Genomic DNA, 22,632 nt, shown 5'->3' with positions numbered 1-22,632 from the left:
ATCTTCTGTTCTTCGAGGTCCTAATATTCTCCTGAGATTCTTTCATTATATCAGTTCTAGCCTCTTGATCATTCTGGTTCTTGCTAAGTTGAGAGTTTCTGCTGCATATCGTGCTTCAGGGTGGATCACTGTTTGGTAATGTTTATATGCTAAGTTCATTTTGTTTATTCGTGCTCCCATTGCTTCTTTTTTGGTCAGTCCAATGTCTGTCCATTCTCTAAAGTGTTTGAATCTCTCCACCTTCTGAATTTTCCCTCCTTCTCTTGTCATCAATCTAGGAGCTGTCATGATGTTTGTCATATATTGTCTCTTCTCGATAGAGATCTGTAGGCCTTCTTTAGCTACCTGTCTCTGCAGTTCTGTGGTTTCCTTAACTGCCTCTTCTAGTGATTCAGACAAGATCACAATGTCATCTGTGAATACTAGACAATATACCCATACCACTTTATTCTTACACCCCAGTCATATTCCACCCAGTCCTTTCAATCCTTGTCGCCACTCACTGATCACCTTATTCAGGACACAATTAAAGAGCTGTGGGTTTTTATGTCTATAGTGACAGTCCACGCACCAAAAATTCCAACTTATTACGATAAGGCACTTTTATTACGGTTCGTATAATAACAGAAACACAAGAAAAACAATGCACAATTTCACGACACGTGTATCACTAGTCAAGACGCAGACGGGACTACCAAAGAAGCTCGAGTCCCCAAAGACCTTTTACTCTGCGCTTCGCCGGTGAAGTTACTGGCAGTCGACTGTCGCCACAGAGCCCCCCCCCCCCCCCCAGGAGTACGGAGCACTGGGGAACAGACGTGGGTGTCTTCCTGTGTAGTGGCGTTGTGGGATGCTCGCTGGTTGATAGCAGCGTGTGCTAAGTGTCCATACTGTCTGTGCAGGGTGGACTAGCGCTCGTATAGTCCGCCATCCAGTTAGGGGGACGGACTGGTCGACCTGTGCGCGTGAACTGGACGGGCACAGGAGATGTTGTTGCAGTACCGGCGGAGAGGGGGATGCGAATCTTGAGCATCCCGTCGGTGCTGAACGTTGCGTTTATGGCAGCCGTATCCACCCCATTTGGGATAGGGACTGTGCGCAGGATGGTGATGTGTGACGTGGGTGTGGACCCGCGTGAAGTGTCCCCTATGCGGAGGACGAAGATGGATCCCTCATGGAGCTGCAAGGAAAGCTCATCGCGTTGGCACTCAGAGGCGTTGATTGCGATGCAAATTTCGTCGACAGTGGATGTAGGGTGCACTAGGGGGGCTGGGGGCAAAAAGTAACGTAGTTCAGGAGAAACATTGGAACACTCTGTGGGGGTATTGGGTACCAACACTTGGGACAGTGTAATGTCACACGCAACATGAGGTTGAGCCTGAGATTGTGGATTGTGACACACAGTGCCTGTTTGGAACGAGGGTAGCATATCATCGTACGCAACCGCTGAGTTGCCCTCGGGTGTAGGCTCGGTGCACATACGATCATGGTGGGACGCAGGAGGGTGGGTGGTCTGTGTGGGATCGAGGTCGTCACCATCTGCTGGAAGAACACTCGACTCGGGGGGGGTGTGTTACAGATTCTTCGATCGTCCAGGCTGGTTTCACGCGTTGGAGGGAAACTGTCTGCCAGCGACCACTGACGAGAATGTCCATAGTATTGTCCCTGCGAGACACTACGCGATGTGGGCTAGAGTAGGGTGGTTGTAATGCCGGTTTGACCATGTCATCCCGTAACATAACGAACTCACAAGAGTCCAGTGCCGCATGCCTGAACTTGCGAGGGCGGGTATGTGGCCGTGGAGGAGGCGTGCGGATCGCGGCTACGTGTGTCCGGACCAGTTCAGCTAGCATGAGGAGGTCGGACAGGTCGGCGATTGCTTCGTCGTTGACGAACTCTGCGGGGAGGACTAGGGTGTCGCCATATAGGAGCTCTGCGAGTGAAGCCTGGAGGTCTGTCTTGTAAGCCGTGCGTATTCCTAGCATAACCCAGGGAAGGGCATCGCACCACTCACCACCGTGGCACATGAGTGCCGCTTTCAGCGTTCTGTGCCACCGATCGACCAGTCCATTGCTCTGGGGGTGGTAAGCCGTAGTGCAGAATCTATCCACCCCACAGAGGACGCAGAGTTTGTTAAACAGCAGGGATTCAAACTGTCTTCCCTGGTCGGTGGTGATGGATGTAGGACAGCCAAATCGAGCTCTCCAGGAGGATACAAATGCACGTGCTATGGAATCTGCTGTGATGTCCTGCAGGGGGATTGCCTCCACCCAACGTGTAACACGATCAATGCCGGACAGGATATACCTGAAACCGTCCGACACAGGTAATGGCCCTACGAGATCCACATGTACATGACGGAAGCGGCCTTTTGGGATGTCGAATTTACCTAGACTGGGTTGTGTGTGCCTGCCAACTTTGCTGCGCTGGCACTGTAAACAAGCACGAGCCCAAGTATGACAATCCCTCTTCACACCTGGCCACACAAAGCGTTCTGTAACCAGGCGCGTAGTAGCCTTAGCACCAGGATGTGCCAGGTTATGTAAAGTACTGAACACTTGGCGACGCAGCGCAGGGGGAACAATAGGCCGAGCGGTGCCCATGGATGTATCACACCACAGTGGCTTGGCCGAGCCCGGTAGGTTGCATGAAACGATCTGAAGGGAAGTATCTGGGTCCTGTCGGAGGTTGTGCAATTTGGTGTCACTGTCCTGTAAGTGGGCCAATTCATCGAAATTAATGGGGGATGAAATTGCAGTGATACGTGATAGGTAGTCAGCCACCACATTTTCTGACCCTCGAATGTAACGGATGTCTGTTGTGTATTGGCAAATTAAGTCCATTTGCCGGAACCTACATGGGGGAAGGTCAGTAGCGGGGTTATGGATAGCCTCCGCGAGGGGGTGGTGGTCCGTGAAGATTGTTATATTCCTTCCTTCAATGTCTGTGCAGAAATATTTTACAGCTTCATAAACTGCAAGCAATTCTCTGTTGAATGCTGACCATTTATGCTGAGCTGTAGATAATTTTTTGGAAAAAAAACGGAGTGCTTGAGTCATGTCATTGACATGCTGTTGTAGGACTGCACCGATTGCGAAATCACTTGCATCCGCTGTAATCGAGATGCAGTCATCTGGCAAAGGATGGGCGAGAGTGACACCACGTGCTAACGCTGATTTAAGGTCTTCAAAAGCTCTCACCATGCTGTCAGACCATGGTACTCGGCGACTGCCTGAGGTTTGTTTTTCGGCCAATGCATCAGTCAAAAGGGGTTGAATTTCTGCCGCCATCGTCAGGTTACAGCGGTAGAAATTGACAGTTCCTAAAAACCGGTGTAATTCACGAAACGACACTGGGAGGGGTAGCTCACGAATGCAGTCAACCCACTCCTGCGGAGGGCATATACCATCCAAGGAGACTGTGTACCCCAGAAAAGTGACAGCGGTTCAGTGGAGTTGTGACTTGTCATTATTGATCTCAACTCCGTTACGTGTCAATAAGCCCTGTATCGTGGCCAGGTGGAGTTCATGTTCCCTGTCAGAGGGGGAGAAAATTAGTATGTCATCGAGGTATGCGTAGCAATATGTGCAGTTAAAAAGAAGTGAGTCTATAAAACGCTGCCAAGTTTGGGCCGCGTTTTTGAGACCATAAGGCATGTAGCAAAATTCGTACAGGCCAAAAGGTGTGATTACTGCTGTCTTTGGGATATCACTCTGTTCCATTGGTATCTGTAAATATGCCTTGTGGCAGTCCAAGACACTGAAGATGCGTGCTCCGCTAAGTACTTGCGCAAAGTCTTGTATGTGAGGTATCGGGTAATTGTCTAATACCGTCCGCGCGTTGAGGTGACGATAGTCGCCGCACAGGCGCACAGTGCCGTCCTTTTTGGGAACTAAATGTATGGGGGAGGACCAGTTACTGTCCGATGGGCGAACAATGCCTGTCCTTAGAAGTTCCTCCACTGTGGCTTTAGCAAGGCATAGTTTATGTGGTGGCAGTCGGCGCACTTTATGGCGCACTGGAGGCCCATCTGTCGTGACAATTTTGTGTGTCGTGCCATTCGTAATAGCGTTCAGCTTGGCTGGCGAACTCATTTGGGGCCCGTCGTGAACGGGGATCGGTAGCACACAAGAGTCACTAACCTGATGTGCCAGGGAAGCAGTCTGCTTTGGTGTCGACAAAGTTCCAGGAGGTGCATCTCCGGTGTCAGGTGGTGGTGGCGTTGGCAGGCGTTGTACGAGGCGTCGTGCCTCGGTGAGGGCTCGCGTAGCCGATGATCTGGCACGGTTCCATTCGACGTTGTGAGGACGGAGATCGTCGACTGCAGGGCGTTCAGGCTGGAGATGGGCGGTGGAAATCGTGAGGCTGTCTGCCGATGAAGAGCACTTGATGGGAGCTGTGCCCAGGTCGTCGGGCAGCTGAGGGGGAGGGGGGGCCGAAGAGGCGACTGAACATGCAATGTGCGTGGACGAGGCGTGGTGCAATAATGCGGCTGACTGAAGATCTGGAGACAGTCCGAAGTGGAAAAGAAAGTCAATGTCTAATACTGTATCTTCAACATCAGCCACGTAGAAGGACCAAGTGAACTGTTTACCAGGTATGAGTTCAATAGGTAACTTGGCCAAACCCTCGACACGAAGTGTCGACTTATTTGCTGCTTGAAGAGACAGTTTGGTTGATGTCGTGTCCTTTACAGAAAATGTGGGAGGTATGACACTAACGTCTGCTCCGGTATCGACGAGAAGATACCGGCGCGAACCTACATCCAAGGCGTACAGACGTCCTCGTAGGGTGGGGGATCTGACAGAATGCAATGTCTGTGGGCGCCCCTGCCTGTATCCGCGGGCCGTGGTACCTACTGCGGCCCGCGTGCGGTGTTTGGGAACGTGCAGGGCGGACGGCAGTTGCGAGTGGCATCCCTGAAAGTGGTGTGAAACCAGCATATGCGTGAATCAGCTATACTCGTCCCGCCAGCCGAAGCGTCAGGCGTGGAGAAGGCGGGGCGGGCAGGCGCTCGCCCGGTTGAGGTGGGGAGCGGCTGTTGCCGACCCGCTGGCGGTTCCCGGTCTTGGCCGCTGGGTGGCTGCTGTTCCGTGTGCTGTCCGCGATACACATGCGCCCGGCCTCTACCGCCCGACGGTGAAAGTATACACACAGGGTTACCAACCTCGGCGGTGTTAGACACTGTGCTGTGTCGAATAATGGCGTATGCCTGATCCGCCAGCCGTAGTTTATCCTCGAGTGACGCTGCGGTATGTGGAAGCAAATGTAACTGTAGTTCTTGTGGCAGCTTCACCAACCACAATGCCCAGAGCGCTAAGTTTGGCAGGATCTCAGTACCGACCTGTGCATGCAAGCGTCGCCACAGCTGTGAGGGTGTTCTGTCGTCTAAAGTCTCGTCGTAAATTATGTTGTGAATAGTATTGGCTGGCGGGTGAGAGAGGCGTTCGATAAGTAATGCGCGAGCAGAGGCATATTTGTTGCTCTTAGGAGGGTTCGGCAATAAGTCACTGATGAGATCAGGGTGGTCGTGCAGGTGGTTCACTAAACACACAAAACGGGTGCTGTCATCCGCAATACCGTGTATGTCCAACATGTTGTCCACCAAGGTAAACCACGTCACTGGGTTGTCCGGTTGTAACGGTGGCAGCATCAGAAAACGGCCGGGGGCCAGTGTTTGCAGGGCTGCAGGAGGGGCACGAAACGCACGGGGATTCTGCACGGTGTTCACTGGTGCAAAATGTGCCTCAGTGGCAGGCGATGTGTTGCGTAGAACGTCTGTTAGCTGTGTAGGTGAGACGTGGTATCCAGTCCATGTAGGCAGGGAATCTGTGCGGCCACACGACAAGCATGCACGGCAGGCGTGGGTGGGTCAACTGCCGGTGCAGCCGGAATCTCGAGCAGAGGCGCGAGATCGCGATTAAGCGCCGAGTGATGGGGCGGAACCACAGCAGGTGCATCGCCCGAGGTGTGCGTGGGGCGGCAGGACGGGTAGGTGTATAAATGGTCCGGCGCAGTTGGCGCAAGTGTCCCTTCGACCGGCGCGAAGGGGGGCATGTTAAACGGCAGCCGTGCATGTGGACCCAGAAATCTGGCCAGCCGCGTGGTCCATGCTGTGCGGTAGAAACTTGGGGTTTCCGGGGTCCTGTGCTGAAGGGGCATTCTGTTGAGCGTAGAATGCCGTAGAAGGTGTCTGCGATGATGTGTACAGCGCCCGGTGTGGTATGCCGGGGGAGGTTAGAGTCGTCCGGCCAGGCGAGGCAAACATGGGAGATACGAACATTCCCGGTGTATTAGTGGCACACAGGGTGAAGCGTTGCGCTTCACAGTCGAATGTCCACTCTGCAGTCATGGCGTCGTGCACTGCCGTAAAAACTGGAGGCTGCAACATTGTTTATTGGCGCGAAACCGGTGATATACAGTGAGCGACTGCAACGTATTTTCGTGACTCGGGGTCACCAATGTGTGTTTTTATGGCTATAGTGACGGTCCACGTACCAAAAATTCCAACTTATTACAATAAGGCACTTTTATTACGGTTCGTATATTTACAGAAACACAAGAAAAACAATGCACAATTTCACGACACGTGTGTCACTAGTCAAGACGCAGGCAGGACTACCAAAGAAGCTCGAGTCCCCAAAGACCTTTTACTCTGCGCTTCGCCGGTGAAGTTACTGGCGGTCGACTGTCACCACAGAGCAAAGGGGAGAGTCCATCTCCCTGTCTCACCCTGGTTTTAGCCTTAAATGACTTTACTGTATAAAAGTATAATAATAGTAATAATAATAATAATAATAATAATAATAATAATGCTTATTCAACATGAAGTAGTATCACTCAGTCCCTAAAATAAAGTTCAGGACAGTAGACAGATTTTTCTCTTGAATTCAGTTCAGAACTGTAAGTCTACTGGTGACACAAGTATATTAATGTTGTGGTCTTCAGTCTGAAGACTGGATTGATGCAGCTCTCTATACTGCATCCTGTGCAAGCCTCTTCATCTATGAGTAACTATTGAAACCTATACCCTGAGTCTGCTTACTGTATTAATCTCTTGGTCTCCCTCTATGATTTTTTCACTCCCACATATTTCCCTCCAATACTAAACTAAATTGGTGATCCCTTGATTTCTCAGAGTGTATCCTATCAAGTGACCTCTTCTTCTAGGCAAGCTGTGCTACAGCTTTCTTTTCTCCCCAGTTCTGTTCAGTACCTTCTCACTAGTTATTTGATGTACATTAATATTCAGCGTTCTTCTGTAGCACCACATTTCAAAAGCTTTTATTCTCTTCTTGCCAAAATGATTATCATCCATGTTTCAGTTCCATACATGGCTGCACTCTAGACAAATACCTACAGAAAAGACTTCCTAATATGTAAGTCTATATTCATTGTTAACAAATTTCTCTTCTTCAGAAATGCTTTTCTGGCCATTGCCATCATCAGTTATTTTGCTGATCAAATAGAAAACTCATCTACTACTTAGAATGTCTCATTTCCTATGCTCATTCCCTCAACAGTACTTGATTTAATTTGACTACATTCCATTATCCTTGTTTTGCTTTTGCTCATGCTCATCTTATATCCTTCTTTCAAGACACTGTCTATTCCAGTCAACTGTTGTTCCAAGTCCTTTGCTATCTCTGACAGAATTACTATGTCAAAGGCAAACCTTAAAGTTTGCATTTCTTCTCCCTGAACTTTAATTCCTATTTCAATTTTTCATTGGTTTCCTCTACTGCTTGTTCAATGTATAGATTAAATAACATCAGGGACATACTACACTCCTGTCTCACTCCATTCTGACCCCTGCTTCCCTTTCATGCCCCTTGTCTCATAATTCCCACCTAGTTTCTGCATAAGTTGCAGATAGGCTTTCACTCCCTCTATTTTATCCCTGTCACCTTCATAATTTCAATTCCAGTCAACATTGTCAAAATCTCTCTCTAAATCTGCAAATGCTATGAACATAGTTTTGCCTTTCCTTAACCTATCTTCTAAGATAAGTTGTAGGAGCAGTATTGCCCTGCATGTTCATACACTTCTCGAAAATCCAAACTGATCTTCCCAGAGGTCAGCTTCTACAAGTTTTTCCATTCTGCTGTAAGGAATTTGTGTTACTATTGTGCAACTGTAACTTATTAAATTGGTAATTCAGTAATTTTCACACCTGTTAGCAACTGCTTTCTTTGGAATTGAAATTATTACCTTCTTGAAGACAGGGTATTTCACCTATCTCATAGATCTTGCTCGTCACACGGAATAGTTTTGTAGTGCCTGGTTCTTCCAAGGCTGTCAGTAGTTGTGATGTACTGTCCTCTATTCCTGGTGCTTTGTTTTGACTTAGGTCTTTCAGTACTCTGTCAAATTCTTTTTGCAGTGCCATGTCTCCCATCTCATCTTCATCTGTGTCATCTTCTTATATAGACCCTCTACAGGTTTGTTCCATCCATGCAGTAGAGCTGCATGTCCCTGGAAAAAATTATGGCTGCAGTTTCCCCTTACTTTCAGCCATCCACAGTACCAGTACAGCAAGGCCATTTTGGTTGATGTTTCAAGGCCACATCAATCAATCATCCAGTCTGTTGCCCTTGAAACTACTGGAAAGGCTGTTGCCTCCGTTCAAAAACCACATTTTTGTCTGACCTCTCAATGGATACCCCTCCGTCAAAGTCCATGGTAGTTGGGGGGAGGGAGGGGGGGGGGAAGGGGGAGTCAGGAATATATTAAATTACTTACACACACACACACACACACACACACACACACACACACACCACTATGGCCATTAAAATTGCTACACCAAGAAGAAATGCAGATGATAAACGGGTATTCATTGGACGAATATATTATACTAGTACTGACATGTGATTAGATTTTCACGCAATTTGGGTGCATAGATCCTGAGAAATCAGTACCCAGAACAACCACCTCTGGCCGTAATAACAGCCTTCATATGCCTGGGCATTGAGTCAAACAGAGCTTGGATGGCATGTACAGATACAGCTGCCCATGCAGCTTCAACACGATACCACAGTTCATCAAGAGTAGTGACTGGCGTATTGTGACAAGCCAGATGCTCGGCCACCATTGACCAGACATTTTCAGTTGGTGAGAGATCTGGAGAATGTGCTGACCAGGACAGCAGTCAAACATTTTCTTTATCCAGAAATGCCTGTACAGGACTTGCAACATGCGGTCGTGCATTATTCTGCTGAAATGTAGAGTTTCACAGGGATCAAATGAAGGTTAGAGCCATGGGTTGTAACACATCTGAAATGTAATGTCCACTGTTCAAAGTGTCATCAATGCGAACAAGAGGTGACCGAGACATGTAACCAATGGCACCCCATACCATCACGCCAGGTGATATGCCAGTATGGCGATAATGAATACACGCTTCCAATGTATGTTCACCGCAATGTCACCAAACATGGATGCTACCATCATGATGCTGTAAACAGAACCTGGATTCATCCGAAAAAATGACGTTTTACCATTCGGGCACTCAGGTTCGTCATTGGGCACACCATTGCAGGCGCTCCTGTCTGTGACACAGCATCAAGGCTAACCGCAGCCATGGTCTCCGAGCTAATAGTCCCTGCTGCTAGAAACATTGTTGAACTGTTCATGCAGGTGGTTGTTGTCTTGCAAACGTCACCATCTGTTGACTCAGGGATCGAGATGTGGCTGCACAATCCGTTACAACCATGTGGATAAGATGCCTTTCATCTTGACTGCTAGTGTTACGAGGCCATTGTGATCCAGCACGGCGTTCCGTATTACCCCCCTGAACCCACCAATTCCATATTCTGCTAGTAGTCATTGGGTCTTGACCAACGTCAGCAGCATTGTCGCGATACAATAAACCGCAATCGCGATAGGCTACAATACGATCTTTATCAAAGCCGGAAACGTGATGGTACGCATTTCTCCTCCTTACATGAGGCATCACAACGTTTCACCAGGCAACGCCAGTCAACTGCCGTTTGTGTATGAGAAATCGATTGGAAACTTTCCTCATGTCAGCATGTTGTAGATGTCACCACTGACGCCAACCTTGTGTGAATGCTCTGAAAAGCTAATCATTTGCATATCACAGCATCTTCTTCCTGTCAGTTAAATTTCGCGTCTGTAGCACATCATCTTTGTGGTGTAGCAATTTTAATGGCCAGCATACTTTTAAATTAATATACAATTTCAATTGTGCCAGACACAACCCAGCTGATACTTGAGCAGGACTTTTGTTGGTTCACAGCAAACAGTTAATCTGAATCTCACAGAGACTTATATTACACAGTTTTATGTGAATAAAAGTTGTGTGTAGATTTCATAGACTGCTATTAATGGCCATACACAAGACAAAACAATGTGTGTTAAATTCCTTGGTGCACTGTGGAAGGTACTTTGTTCCACAGTCAATTATTCACTTTCTACTCCACTCACTAATGAAATGACAAGAGGAAGGCCTCAAACATGACCACGTGATTTGGGTCATATTTGGCAGGTTGCTTGAGCACAACCTTAAATGAAAGACCATAAGATGCTTTGGCTCAATAACTCCTGTTTTTGAGAACTATCCCTAACATTCATGACTCACATTCAATTCAGGCTTAATGGGCTTGATAGATAATTGAAAACTGAGCATTTATCATCTACATACATGCGCCCCGCTTATGCATATTTTCCTAGAAATCAAGGGCAGATACTTTTTTGGCTGCCACTTATGTATCCATAAGGTAAGAGCTATTCAACAATAGTGCCACTGGTGTGGCAACCAAGGCATGTGGCTGTGGAGCAGAGAATCTGTGTTTGGCTCCCAGTTATAGTCTGAAATTTTTTTTAATTTTAATTTTTTCTGTTTTGAAATTGGTAGATTGAGGATAATTAATAAGGCAAGTAAATCAATAGGAAACAACAACAAGGTAGGCAAATTTCTCAAATGATGGCAACAATTTTCCAGATACTTGGATGGAATATTGTGCTGTCTATGGATGTGTTATTTTGTGTACACTACTTACTGTGACAAGGGTTTTTCTCCCTTCTGCAATGACAGGCATTGACTGCCTATTTTTGCAGCAATCTTATCTCTAATTGTTTTCATTCAATGAGGCTTAAAAATCTTAATTCTTTGCTAATCCAAGTAATTTGAGTAGTTAGTTTTCCTACTTGTTTGTTATTCCTTACTGATGTACTTACCTTATTAACCTTCCTATTCCTACCAGTTTTGTGGCACAAATAAATGCAAATATAAAAAGACATGTAGACTGCATTTGGGAATCGAAGACAGATTCTCTGCTTCCCTTCCAGATGCCTTGGTTGCTTGCCAGCAGCACTTTTGTATAATAGCACCTGTCTTAAGCATACATAAATAGGAGTCAAAAAAGTTTCTTCCCTCAATTTCTAGGAAAATTTGCACTTGTGGACCCCATCTATGTTGATGAAAAATGCTCTGTTTTCAGTCATGTATTGATCCCATCAATTCCAAATTGACTGCACAGCACGAAGTTTTGCAGTAATTTTCTTAAACAAGGCGGCAGGGGGTGGGGGGGAGGCAGAAGTAGAGGGAGTAAAAGTATCTTATAGAGTATTTCATTTTAGGTTGTGCACAAGCGACTTTCAAATATGAACCAAATTGGTTGGCCATGTGTGTGTCTGAGGTCTTCCCCTTGTGAGAGTGAAATTATTGCTTATGTGGTTCTATATAAGCCCTGATCATGCTTATATTGCTATCACAGTCCTTGTAAGGGATGGAAATTGAAGGCAGTAGAATTGTTCTATCGTCTGTTGCCAATGCTGGTCCTCTAAAATTCCTCAACAGCATTTAGTGAATACATCTTCTCCTCACCAAGAATTCCCACCTAAGTTCACACAGTATTTTCATAGTTAACCTACAAACTTGGTTGACATCACTGCAGCATTCGATTAATGCAGGAATGTTCTTTCTGTCCTTCAACATTAATTAACATTTATCCACATTTAAAGCACGCTACCATTCATTTCATCAGAGAATTTTTGTCAGAGTCATCCTGAACCCACCTACAGTCACTCAAAGATGAAGTATGTTGATACACAAAAGATTCCACAGCAAGTAGTATGAGATTGCTGGCCATAGGCTGGTCCCAGCGGAGGTTCGAGTCCTCCCTAGGGCATGGCTGTGTGTGTTTGTCCTTAAGGATAATTTAGGTTAAGTAGTGTGTAAGCTTAGGAACTGATGACCTTAGCAGTTAAGTCCCATAAGATTTCACACACATTTGAACATTTTTTTGCTGGCCATATGAGCTGTCAAATTGTTTATCTACACACATGTGCATGCACATATGAGTACATACACCACACCACACACACACACACCCAATTTTTCAGAATCTGTCATGTGACATGGTGATTATTCATGTATGTGCTTCTCTCCTTTCTGTGCTACAGCCAAACTAAGAAAACGAACTGCGTCTAAAAAATACAAAAACAGGCAGCCACAGTACAGATTAATTATGTCAGTCACCTAGGCACACTAAAAGATTGGAAAATTATATTGCCTCAAAATCTAGTGCAGTTTTCATGTCTTTTGGTGTTCATTTGTGCCATCCATCACTCATTTGCAGGAGAGTCACTGTCTGGCCTTTTCCCCCTAAAATTTCCATGTTCATTAATCATATGTGAGCTAATCTAGCAAGCTAAAGTAAGCATTCTTATCCTTTTCATACTATTTGTAACCAGACTGCACCTAATTAAAGCTTCTTCTTTAATTCCAAGGTACAATGGTGAATCAGACAATGGAAGCATTGCAGTTCAACTCCAAAACACAAACACTTTCACTAGTAACAGAGAAAGTACCATCAGTCAAAGAAAATGAAGTACTAGTCAAAGTTGCATATGCAGGTGTTTGTGGAACAGACCTACATATTGTAGAGGTAAGTCTTCAAATTTATTTCTTGGTTTGTTAATGTTGAGAGAGAGAGAGAGAGAGAGAGAGAGAGAGAGAGAGCATACAATACAGGGTGTCTCAGGAGGAATGGTCAGTGGTCAGTGTTTGGGAATATGACGGGAATGATAATTTGAAGCAAAAAACTTTGTATGGACATATGCCCTATTGCAAATGGTTTCTGGGATAGAACACATTTAATGTTCATTGTTATTTATTTTCTGTATTATTCAGTATATTGTCAGGTTTACTCATGTACAACAGTTAGTAAACATTACAACATGGTTTTACAAAGTATCTGTTGAAAAATACATATTTTTAACACATTCACCTCTACGCATTATTGCACACATCACATTACAGGTTTTGTACAGTTTGCAATAAATATTTGAATATCCCACTGTCAACTTCACTGTAATTATGCACTCTTGGGGGAACATGTGTTGCTTGCCTGAGAGTCTCTGCACATTCCCTAAGGAGGGCAGCAGCATCCATGATGTGACCAATCAGTTCATCTCACATATTCACCTTCCGTTTGTACACCTCAGATTTCATCTAATTCCATAAACAAAAATCTAGCAGTGTAAGGTCTGGCAATATTGGTGGCCAGTTAACTGTACTACTATGACCAATCCAGTGGGTAGAGTAAGTATGGTTGAGATGTTCCCTCACATGTCTGGTAAAATGTGGAGTGGCTCCATCATGCTGTAAGTACATTGCAGTCTGTGGGCCAAAGAAACATCCTCAAAGCCAATCAACAAACAAATTTTCCAAAAAATGATGAGAAATAAACTTGGAAATTGGTTTTCACTGTAACACATGGATTTTCCTGTGGCCATCAATGATTATTATGTGTGTTGTTTATTCCACACCTTGTAAATGTGGCTTCATCAAGGAATAGCATTAATGGAAGCAAATTATGATTGTCATTCAACCAGCAACAAAATTCAAGTCATGTGTCATTATCACCAACGTGAAGATTGTTGAGATACTGTATGTGAAATGAGTACAAGTTTTCTGCATTTAATATTCACCATACATGTATTCATTGTACATTGGTACATGCAGAAAGTCTTCATGTGCAAGTAGTAGGGCTCCATTGCATCATTTCAAAAATGTGTTTCTGTTCCTGCACAGGTTACTGAATTACACATTTGGATGAAAAATGGGTACTTGGAAGAATACTTGTTTCATGTGATGTGTGAGAACTCTGGTAAACATACTACAATCAGGAATTCTTTGACAGCAGCAGGAGCTCTACCATCTCATAAGTTGTAAACATTTACCATATCTGGATATTCTCCATTGGTGTAGACATGTGGCATTTTAGACAACTCATGTACAAACACAGTTAACTAATGCTTTTCTTGGATACACTCTCAGTCCCTGCCACTACTTCACTAACAACACACCATGGTCAACTACAGGTTCAACAGTCTAGTTTAATGGCAAAAAAGACACTCTGAGCAAAGAGGTTGAAAGCAATGAGGTAGGTAGAGCCAGAATAAAATGTCACAGACGTGTGGTGGGAAAGACGTGTGTGTGCTACTAACCTAAAAGTAATTGTACATTAAACATATTCTATGTCAAAAACCTTTTAGAATAGGCCATATGTCCATACCAAGTCTTTTGCTTCAAATTAGCATTCCTGTAATATCCCTGAATATTTACCGTTCCTCCTGGGACACACTGTACAACAACAGTATTAAAATGAAGCATTGAAGGATGGAATTGCCCATATATGGAAAGTGAGCCAGTGCAGCCTACATGCTGAATAATGTCTCAATACCTAATACACAGTTCTCTCACATTTTGACACTTCAAACCTTCCTATTTCAGTCTATAAGACAACAGTTTTGGGTTTTCTTTCTTTCTTATTCCCTCCCTCCCCCCCTCCTCCCCCCTCCACCCATACCACTTCAATGTCCCCCTGCGGGTCCAGGGTAAGAATAGGCCTGAGGTATTCCTGCCTGTCGTAAGAGGCGACTAAAAGTAGTTTCAACCATTTCGGCCTTACATGTAATGGTCCCCCTTGGGGTTTGACCTCCATTTTTCAAAATTCTACAGAAGTACGAGCCTTTTGGGGAAGGACACCTTACATGGTGTACCACTGGTCCTAAGTGCACTAAGACCTTGGCACTCAGCATTGCACCGGCGTTGTAACCATACCCACTATTCCTCAAATTGGGCCTAAACGCCTGATGGGTTGTCCAAGTTACGCCCATAGTGCATCTCCATCTGCACCAGCGATCATGATGGACTTTCCATGGCACCAGAAATCCAGCACGGTAGCCAGCCCGTTGTGGTGGGGTCGTCATGTACCCTCTAGGTTGTAGCCCCCTGACAACACAGGGATCGTACTGCCGATACCTGAGCTGCACCCTCCCCGCGTCGGCCAAGGAGTAGATGCCTGTCTCCTTGGGGCATCAGGACTCCCGGCAATGGTCATCCTGCCAGGTGGCCCTTGCTGCGGCTGGGTGGCGCCTGTGGGGAGAGCCCCTGGTCGGAGTGGGTGGTATCGGGGCGGACGTTTCGCAGGTGAAACGTCAACATGTATCAGGTCGCTCTGCGGCCGAGTCTTTCAAAAGAAAAGGTACCGTTTCTAGTTCTGGTTCTCCTGCCCTTTCCCCCTTGGCCACTCCATGGGAGGAGGGACAGGCCCGCCGGCTTGGGGCGAAGTACTTCCCCCGCTATTTGGTCTGTTCTCGAACCGATGGGGGGACGTTCGCCACCTCCAAGCCCATGTTCTTTGTTCAGCACATTGAGGACGTCTTCGGGGAAATCGAGGCTCTCAGCAAGATGCGTTCAGGGTCCGTCCTTATCAAGACCACCTCTGCCACACAGTCGGCGGCGCTCCAGGCGTGCGACCGCCTAGGGGACATCCCAGTATCCATTGTCCCACATCTGGCACTAAATAGGACGCAGGGGGTTATTTTTCATCGTGACATCCTGCTACAATCTGATGAGGAGCTCAGGGCCAACCTGGAGCGTCGAGGCGTGCATTTCGTCCGGCGAGTCCAGCGCGGCCCCAAAGACCGTCGCATCGACACCGGGGCCTTTATCCTCGCCTTCGAGGGGGACGTTCTCCCGGAGAAGGTAAAGGTGATGTGCTACCAGTGTGACGTGCGACCTTACGTTCCGCCTCCTATGCGCTGTTTTAGGTGTTTGCGCTTTGGGCACATGTCATCACGGTGTGAGGCTGAGCCCCTTTGTGGTGATTGTGGACGTCCTCTTCGTGAGGAACATACATGCACCCCACCACCTCGGTGCGTTAATTGTCCTGGCGTCCACTCGCCTAGATCCTCAGACTGCCCCGCATATCAGAAGGAGAAGAAGATCCAAGGAATCAAAACTTTGGATCGGCTCTCTTATTCTGAGGCCCGGAAGAAATACGACCGCCTCCATCCCGTGCCATTGACCACCTCGTTTGCCTCAGTTGTGTCCACTCCTTCTGCGGTATCCTCACCCCTCTCCTGTCCCCCCTCCGCCTCCTCCGCCCATCAGGGGGCTCTGCCTCCACCTCCCAAATCCCTCCCTTCCAAATCCTCCTCCCCCGTGGCCCCCACCCCCTCTGCCCCAGGGGCCACCCTTCCTCCTCCTCCTCCCCCCACGCCACCTGAGAAGCGATCCTCTTCTCAGGCGTCCATCGGGGAAACGTTCCGGACCCCAGCTTACGAGGTCCGGCGTTCCAAAACGGACCCCGCGCGTGAGGACCTTCTTCGGGTCCAGCCCACCATCCCTGTGCCTCCTCGGCCTTCCAAGAAGGCCTCCAAGAAGAAATCTCTATCCCCCTCTCTACACCGGCGCGTTTCGTCTGACGCTCCATCCGTGAGTCGCTGCTCCCGGCCGTCCTCAGTTTCGCCGGGACGCTCTGCTGCCAGGCGCTCAGCCGGCCTTTCGTCGGCAAATGATGCGGCCCATTCTACACAACCAGGGACAGCGGCCGCAGCTGGTGACGAGTCAATGGAACCGGATCCACCTCCCGTCGGTTGTAGCGTAGTTCCCTCGCAACCTGGCCCTCCGCGGCCGTCGAGGTGACCAGCTCTTCCCCCGTCTCGTTCCCCCAACCTTTTGACTAGCGATGGCGTTGTTTCATTGGAACATAAGAGGTATTCGATCTAATCGGGAGGAATTACAACTGCTCCTCCGCCTGCACTGTCCGCTCGTCCTTGGTCTCCAGGAAACCAAGTTGCGCCCGACTGACCGTATTGCCTTTACCCACTATACCTCGGAGCGGTATGACCTCACCCCTGTGGACGGTATCCCAGCTCATGGTGGGGTCATGTTGCTCGTTCGGGACGATGTTTATTACCATCCCATCCCATTGACCACCCCACTCCGAGCAATAGCTGTCCGCATTACTCTTTCTGCTTTTACTTTTTTAGTTTGTACCATCTACACTCCACCATCATCTGCTGTTAGTCGGGCTGACATGATGCACCTGATCGTTCAGCTTCCCCCGCCGTTTTTATTGTTTGGCGACTTCAATGCCCATCATCCCCTTTGGGGCTCTCTTGCGTCCTGTCCAAGAGGCTCACTCTTGGCGGATGTCTTCAACCATCTCAATCTTGTCTGCCTCAATACCGGCGCCCCGACTTTCCTCTCGGACTCTACTCATACCTACTCCCACTTGGACCTCTCGATCTGTTCTGCCACTCTTGCCCGTCGGTTCCAGTGGTATGTCCTTTCTGACACCTATTCGAGCGACCACTTCCCCTGTGTCGTTCGTCTCCTACACCACACCCCATCCCCACGTCCTTCGAGCTGGAACATACTGAAAGCTGACTGGGGACTGTACTCCTCCCTGGCGACCTTTCCGGACCACGATTTTCCCAGTTGTGACAGTCAGGTCGAATACCTCACGGCTGTTATCATCAATGCTGCCGAACGTTCCATTCCTCATACTACTACTTCTTCTTCACGTCGCGTTTCCGTCCCCTGGTGGAACGAGGCTTGTAGGGACGCTATCCGTGCTCGACGACGTGCTTTACGCACCTTTCGCCGCCATCCTACGTTGGCGAATTGTATAGAATACAAACGACTCTGAGCGCAATGCCGTAGAGTCATCAAAGACGGCAAAAAAGCTTGTTGGGCCTCTTTCACCAGCTCCTTTAACAGTTTCACTCCCTCTTCTGTCGTTTGGGGTAGCCTGCGCCGGCTGTCGGGCATTAAGGCCCACTCCTCGGTACCTGGCCTGACCTCAGGTAATGAGGTCCTTGTTGATCCTGTGGCTGTCTCCAATGCCTTTGGCCGCTTTTTCGCGGAGGTTTCAAGCTCCGCCCATTACCATCCTGCCTTCCTTCCCAGGAAAGAGGCAGAAGAGGCTTGGCGACCTTCCTTCCACTCGCTGAATCTGGAAACTTATAATGCCCCCTTTACTATGCGGGAACTCGAACGTGCGCTTGCACTGTCCCGGTCCTCTGCTCCGGGGCCAGATGCCATTCACGTTCAGATGCTGGCACACCTTTCTCCGGCGAGGAAAAGCTTCCTTCTTCGTACCTACATTCGCGTCTGGATCGAAGGTCAAGTCCCCATGCGTTGGCGTGACGCCGTTGTTGTTCCTATACCCAAACCCGGGAAGGATAGACACCTCCCTTCTAGTTACCGCCCCATTTCTCTTACAAGCTGTGTCTGTAAGGTGATGGAGTGCATGGTTAATGCTCGGTTAGTCTGGATTCTTGAATCTCGATGACTACTTACTAATGTCCAATGCGGCTTTCGTCGCCGCCGCTCCGCTGTTGACCACCTTGTGACCTTGTCGACATTCATCATGAACAACTTTTTGCAAAGGCGCCAAACGGTAGCCGTGTTCTTCGACTTGGAGAAGGCTTATGATACCTGTTGGAGAGGAGGTATCCTCCGCACTATGCACAGGTGGGGCCTACGCGGTCGCCTGCCCCTTTTTATTGATTCCTTTTTAACGGATCGAAAGTTTAGGGTACGTGTGGGTTCCGTATTGTCCGACGTCTTCCTCCAGGAGAACGGAGTACCTCAGGGCTCCGTCTTGAGCGTAGCCCTTTTTGCCATCGCGATCAATCCAATTATGGATTGCATTCCACCTAATGTCTCAGGCTCTCTCTTTGTCGATGACTTCGCGATCTACTGCAGTGCCCAGAGAACATGCCTCCTGGAGCGCTGCCTTCAGTGTTGTCTAGACAGCCTCTACTCATGGAGCGTGGCAAATGGCTTCCGGTTCTCTGAAGAGAAGACAGTTTGTATCAACTTTTGGCGATATAAAGCGTTCCTTCCGCCATCCTTACATCTCGGTCCCGTTGTTCTCCCATTCGTGGACACAACTAAGTTTCTAGGGCTCACGTTGGACAGGAAACTGTGTTGGTCTCCACATGTCTCTTATTTGGCGGCCCGTTGTACACGTTCCCTTAATGTCCTAAGAGTTCTTAGCGGTTCATCTTGGGGAGCGGATCGCACTGTCCTGCTTCGCTTGTATCAGTCCATAGTCCGATCGAAGCTGGATTATGGGAGCTTCGTCTACTCGTCCACTCGGCCGTCCCTCTTACGCCGGCTCAACTCCATCCACCATCGGGGGATACGTCTTGCGACCGGAGCCTTCTACACTAGTCCTGTGGAGAGTCTTTATGCTGAAGCTGCCGAGTTACCATTGACCTACCGGCGCGACGTACTGCTGTGTCGGTATGCCTGCCAGCTATTGTCTATGCCCGACCACCCCTCTTACGAGTCCTTCTTCGCCGATTCTCTCGACCGTCAGTACGGGTTGTATGTGTCTGCCCTGCTGCCCCCCGGAGTCCGCTTCCGTCGCCTGCTTCGACAATTGGATTTTGCCCTCCCTACCACCTTCAGAGAGGGTGAGAGCCCGACACCACCTTGGCTCCAGGCTCCGGTTCCTATTTATCTCGACCTCAGCTCACTCCCGAAGGAGGGTACTCCGGCTGCAGTGTATTGCTCACGGTTTGTCGAACTTCGTGCTCGACTTGCCGGTCACACCTATATTTACACCGATGGCTCCAAAACTGACGATGGTGTCGGCTGTGCCTTTGTCATCAGGGCCACCACCTTTAAATACCGGCTCCTCGACCAATGTTCCAGCTTTACGGCCGAGCTTTTTGCTCTCCATCAGGCCGTTCAGTATGCCCGCCGCCACCGCCATTCATCGTATGTACTCTGCTCTGACTCACTGAGTGCTCTTCAGAGCCTTGGAGCTTCAACGGATACAGCAGTCCCTCCATTCTTTCGCTAATAATGGTGGTTCTGTCAGCTTTCTGTGGGTTCCCGGACATGTAGGAGTGCCTGGGAATGAGGCTGCGGATGCTGCAGCCAAGGCTGCAGTCCTCCTGCCTCGGCCAGCCTCCCATTGTGTCCCGTCATCTGACGTTCGTGGGGATGTATGTAAGAGGCTTGTGTCGTTGTGGTGGGATGCTTGGTCATCCCTCCAAGGAAACAAGCTCCGGGCAGTAAAACCGCTCCCAACTGCTTGGACAACATCCTCCCGACCATCTCGGCGCGAGGAGGTCCTTCTGACCAGGTTGCGGATTGGGCATTGCCGGTTTAGCCACCGCTACCTGCTCTCCGGTGATCCAGCCCCGCAGTGCCCGTTTTAGTCAATTTCGTGTTATCCTGTCCCTGCCATCTACTTTACCGGCTGTTTTAGCTGATGACGCTCGAGCAGCTGCTCGTATTCTGCGTTTTATAACTTTAACAGGCTTGTCCAAAGACATTTAACCTTTTTACTTATTTTATCCGCATGTTTGTCAGGTACTTCTGGTGTCCCCCCATCCCCTTGAGTTTTAGCAGATTCCATTTGCTCTAACACCAGTGACTGGGCGCTAATGACCTCAGCAGTTGAGCGCCCTTAAACCCAACCAAAAAAAAAAACCACTTCAATGTGTGTGTTGTTATGGGCAAATAAGAATCTCATTTTTTTCTGAAAAGTCAAAGGAATGTCATTGAACCCAAAGGCTAGAATTGTTCTACTATTCAGCCATTATATTCGAAGAAATTCTGTAACATCTCTGACTCAAGATCTTAATCTTGCTCATTAAGAAATTCTTCATGCTAGCTTCATCTCATCTCATTCAGAGAAACTTGCTGGTATCAAACATAGGCCATCATTTGAGGAAGAAACTCTTGAGAATGCACATTTGGAGCACAGCAAGAAGAGCATCAAAACATTTGAGGTGTGGTGCTACAGAAGAATGTTGGAACTTAAGTGGACTTATGAGGTAAGGAATGGGAAGGTTCTCTGCAGAACTGGTAAGGAAAGGAACATACAGAAAACACTGACAAGTAACAGGGACAGGATAAGAGGACATCTGACAAGAAGTAGAGACAGGATAATAGGACATCTGTTAAGACATCAGGGAATAGCTTCTGTGGTACAAGAGGGAGTTGTATAGGGTAAAAACTGCAGAAGAAGACAGAGACTGGAGTACATCCAGCAAATAATAATGATTTAGAATGAGATTTTCTCTCTCCAGTGGAGAGTGCACTGATATGAAACTTCCTGGCAGATTAAAACTGTGTGCCGGACCGAGACTCGAACTCGGGACCTTTGCCTTTCGCGGGCAAGTGCTCTAGAGCAGAGGAAAGGAATTCATGGCAGGCTGCATAAAAATAGTCAGAAGACAGATTATGTAAAAAGAAGTCTTTCAACTGATTGCTCTTGTAGTTGAAGATAAGTAATTAATATTTAAAGTCAGTTTATGAGATACCTTACAAGGGAACTTCACCAACTTGGCACCTTATTTTAAGCAGAGAAAGGCACACTTGCAAGGTTCAAGCCCCAGATATCAGTCCTGTATCAAAATTTGGGGCATAATTCTGACAGTACACAGCTATGGTCCTCAAAATATACAGATTTTAAATGTTAGTGAACACTGATTGTTTGTCACTCACTCACTTCCTCACTTTTTCATTCCTGCCTATTGTACCAATGAAGCTGTTCAACAAATGTGATATGGTGAAAGGGCAACCTCATTATCATCACCATCATGTACAGAAACATCAGACATCAGTCCTATATCTTGTTTTATATCAAGCACCTCTTCATTAGTGAAGATGCCTGTGTGATTTCTGCAGTGAAATTGAAAGGTACAAATAATAGCAGAAAGAGAGCCCCATATACTTTTGTTTGCCTTTTTACAACAGTTAGTTGAAAACTGCATGTAATGATGGTTACCGGTGGTGTCTTATGGGAGATCTCATTCTTTGGCATTTAAATACTGTAATTTAACCATCATTCCATACCACTCCCGGAACTGCCACACTATCACTCATTGGTTTACTGACTTAATGAACACAAACTGTGTACTCACTCTTACTCACACATACACAACCACTGTCTCTGGCCACTGAGTCTGCTCTCAGCAGCCAGAGATAGTGGTCATGTGTATGTGATTTGTGCTTGTGTGAATGTGTGTGTGTCCTACTTTAGAAGAAAGCCTTGTGGCCAAAATCTCAAATGTATAGCAGATTTTTTGTTGTGCCTGTCTGCAACTCAACATCTCCTCTACATGGTGGGTAGCAATCTATAGTTTCCATAATATTGTTGTGGCACCTTGATCAGTTGATAAGAGACAAAATTGTGGCCCGTCGGACCACACTGCTGCCTCCACTTATATAGTTTCGAGGTTTGTATTCTTTGACCTATTTTAAATGTGTAGATTTATGTGCCTTTCTGAGAAATGGCCTTTTGCAAGAAATCTGACTTAAAAGTGTTCTTTGCATGTGGT

At 47.5% G+C, this 22,632-nt stretch overlaps 1 protein-coding gene across 1 annotated transcript in view; it reads left to right on the top strand.

The window, feature by feature from the left end:
* LOC124711410 (D-arabinitol dehydrogenase 1-like) overlaps positions 1–22,632 on the top strand; it is a 58,805-nt gene that overhangs the window by 3,576 nt on the left and 32,597 nt on the right. The window contains exon 2 of the mRNA XM_047241468.1: positions 12,757–12,914. Coding sequence (XP_047097424.1) covers positions 12,762–12,914 — 153 coding nt within the window. The 5' untranslated portion in view covers positions 12,757–12,761. The remainder of the gene's footprint in view (positions 1–12,756; positions 12,915–22,632) is intronic.

The sequence above is a fragment of the Schistocerca piceifrons genome, chromosome 8 (genome assembly GCF_021461385.2).
Source record: "Schistocerca piceifrons isolate TAMUIC-IGC-003096 chromosome 8, iqSchPice1.1, whole genome shotgun sequence".
NCBI classification, from domain to species: domain Eukaryota; kingdom Metazoa; phylum Arthropoda; class Insecta; order Orthoptera; family Acrididae; genus Schistocerca; species Schistocerca piceifrons.
This window is presented reverse-complemented; position numbering and strand designations above follow the sequence as displayed.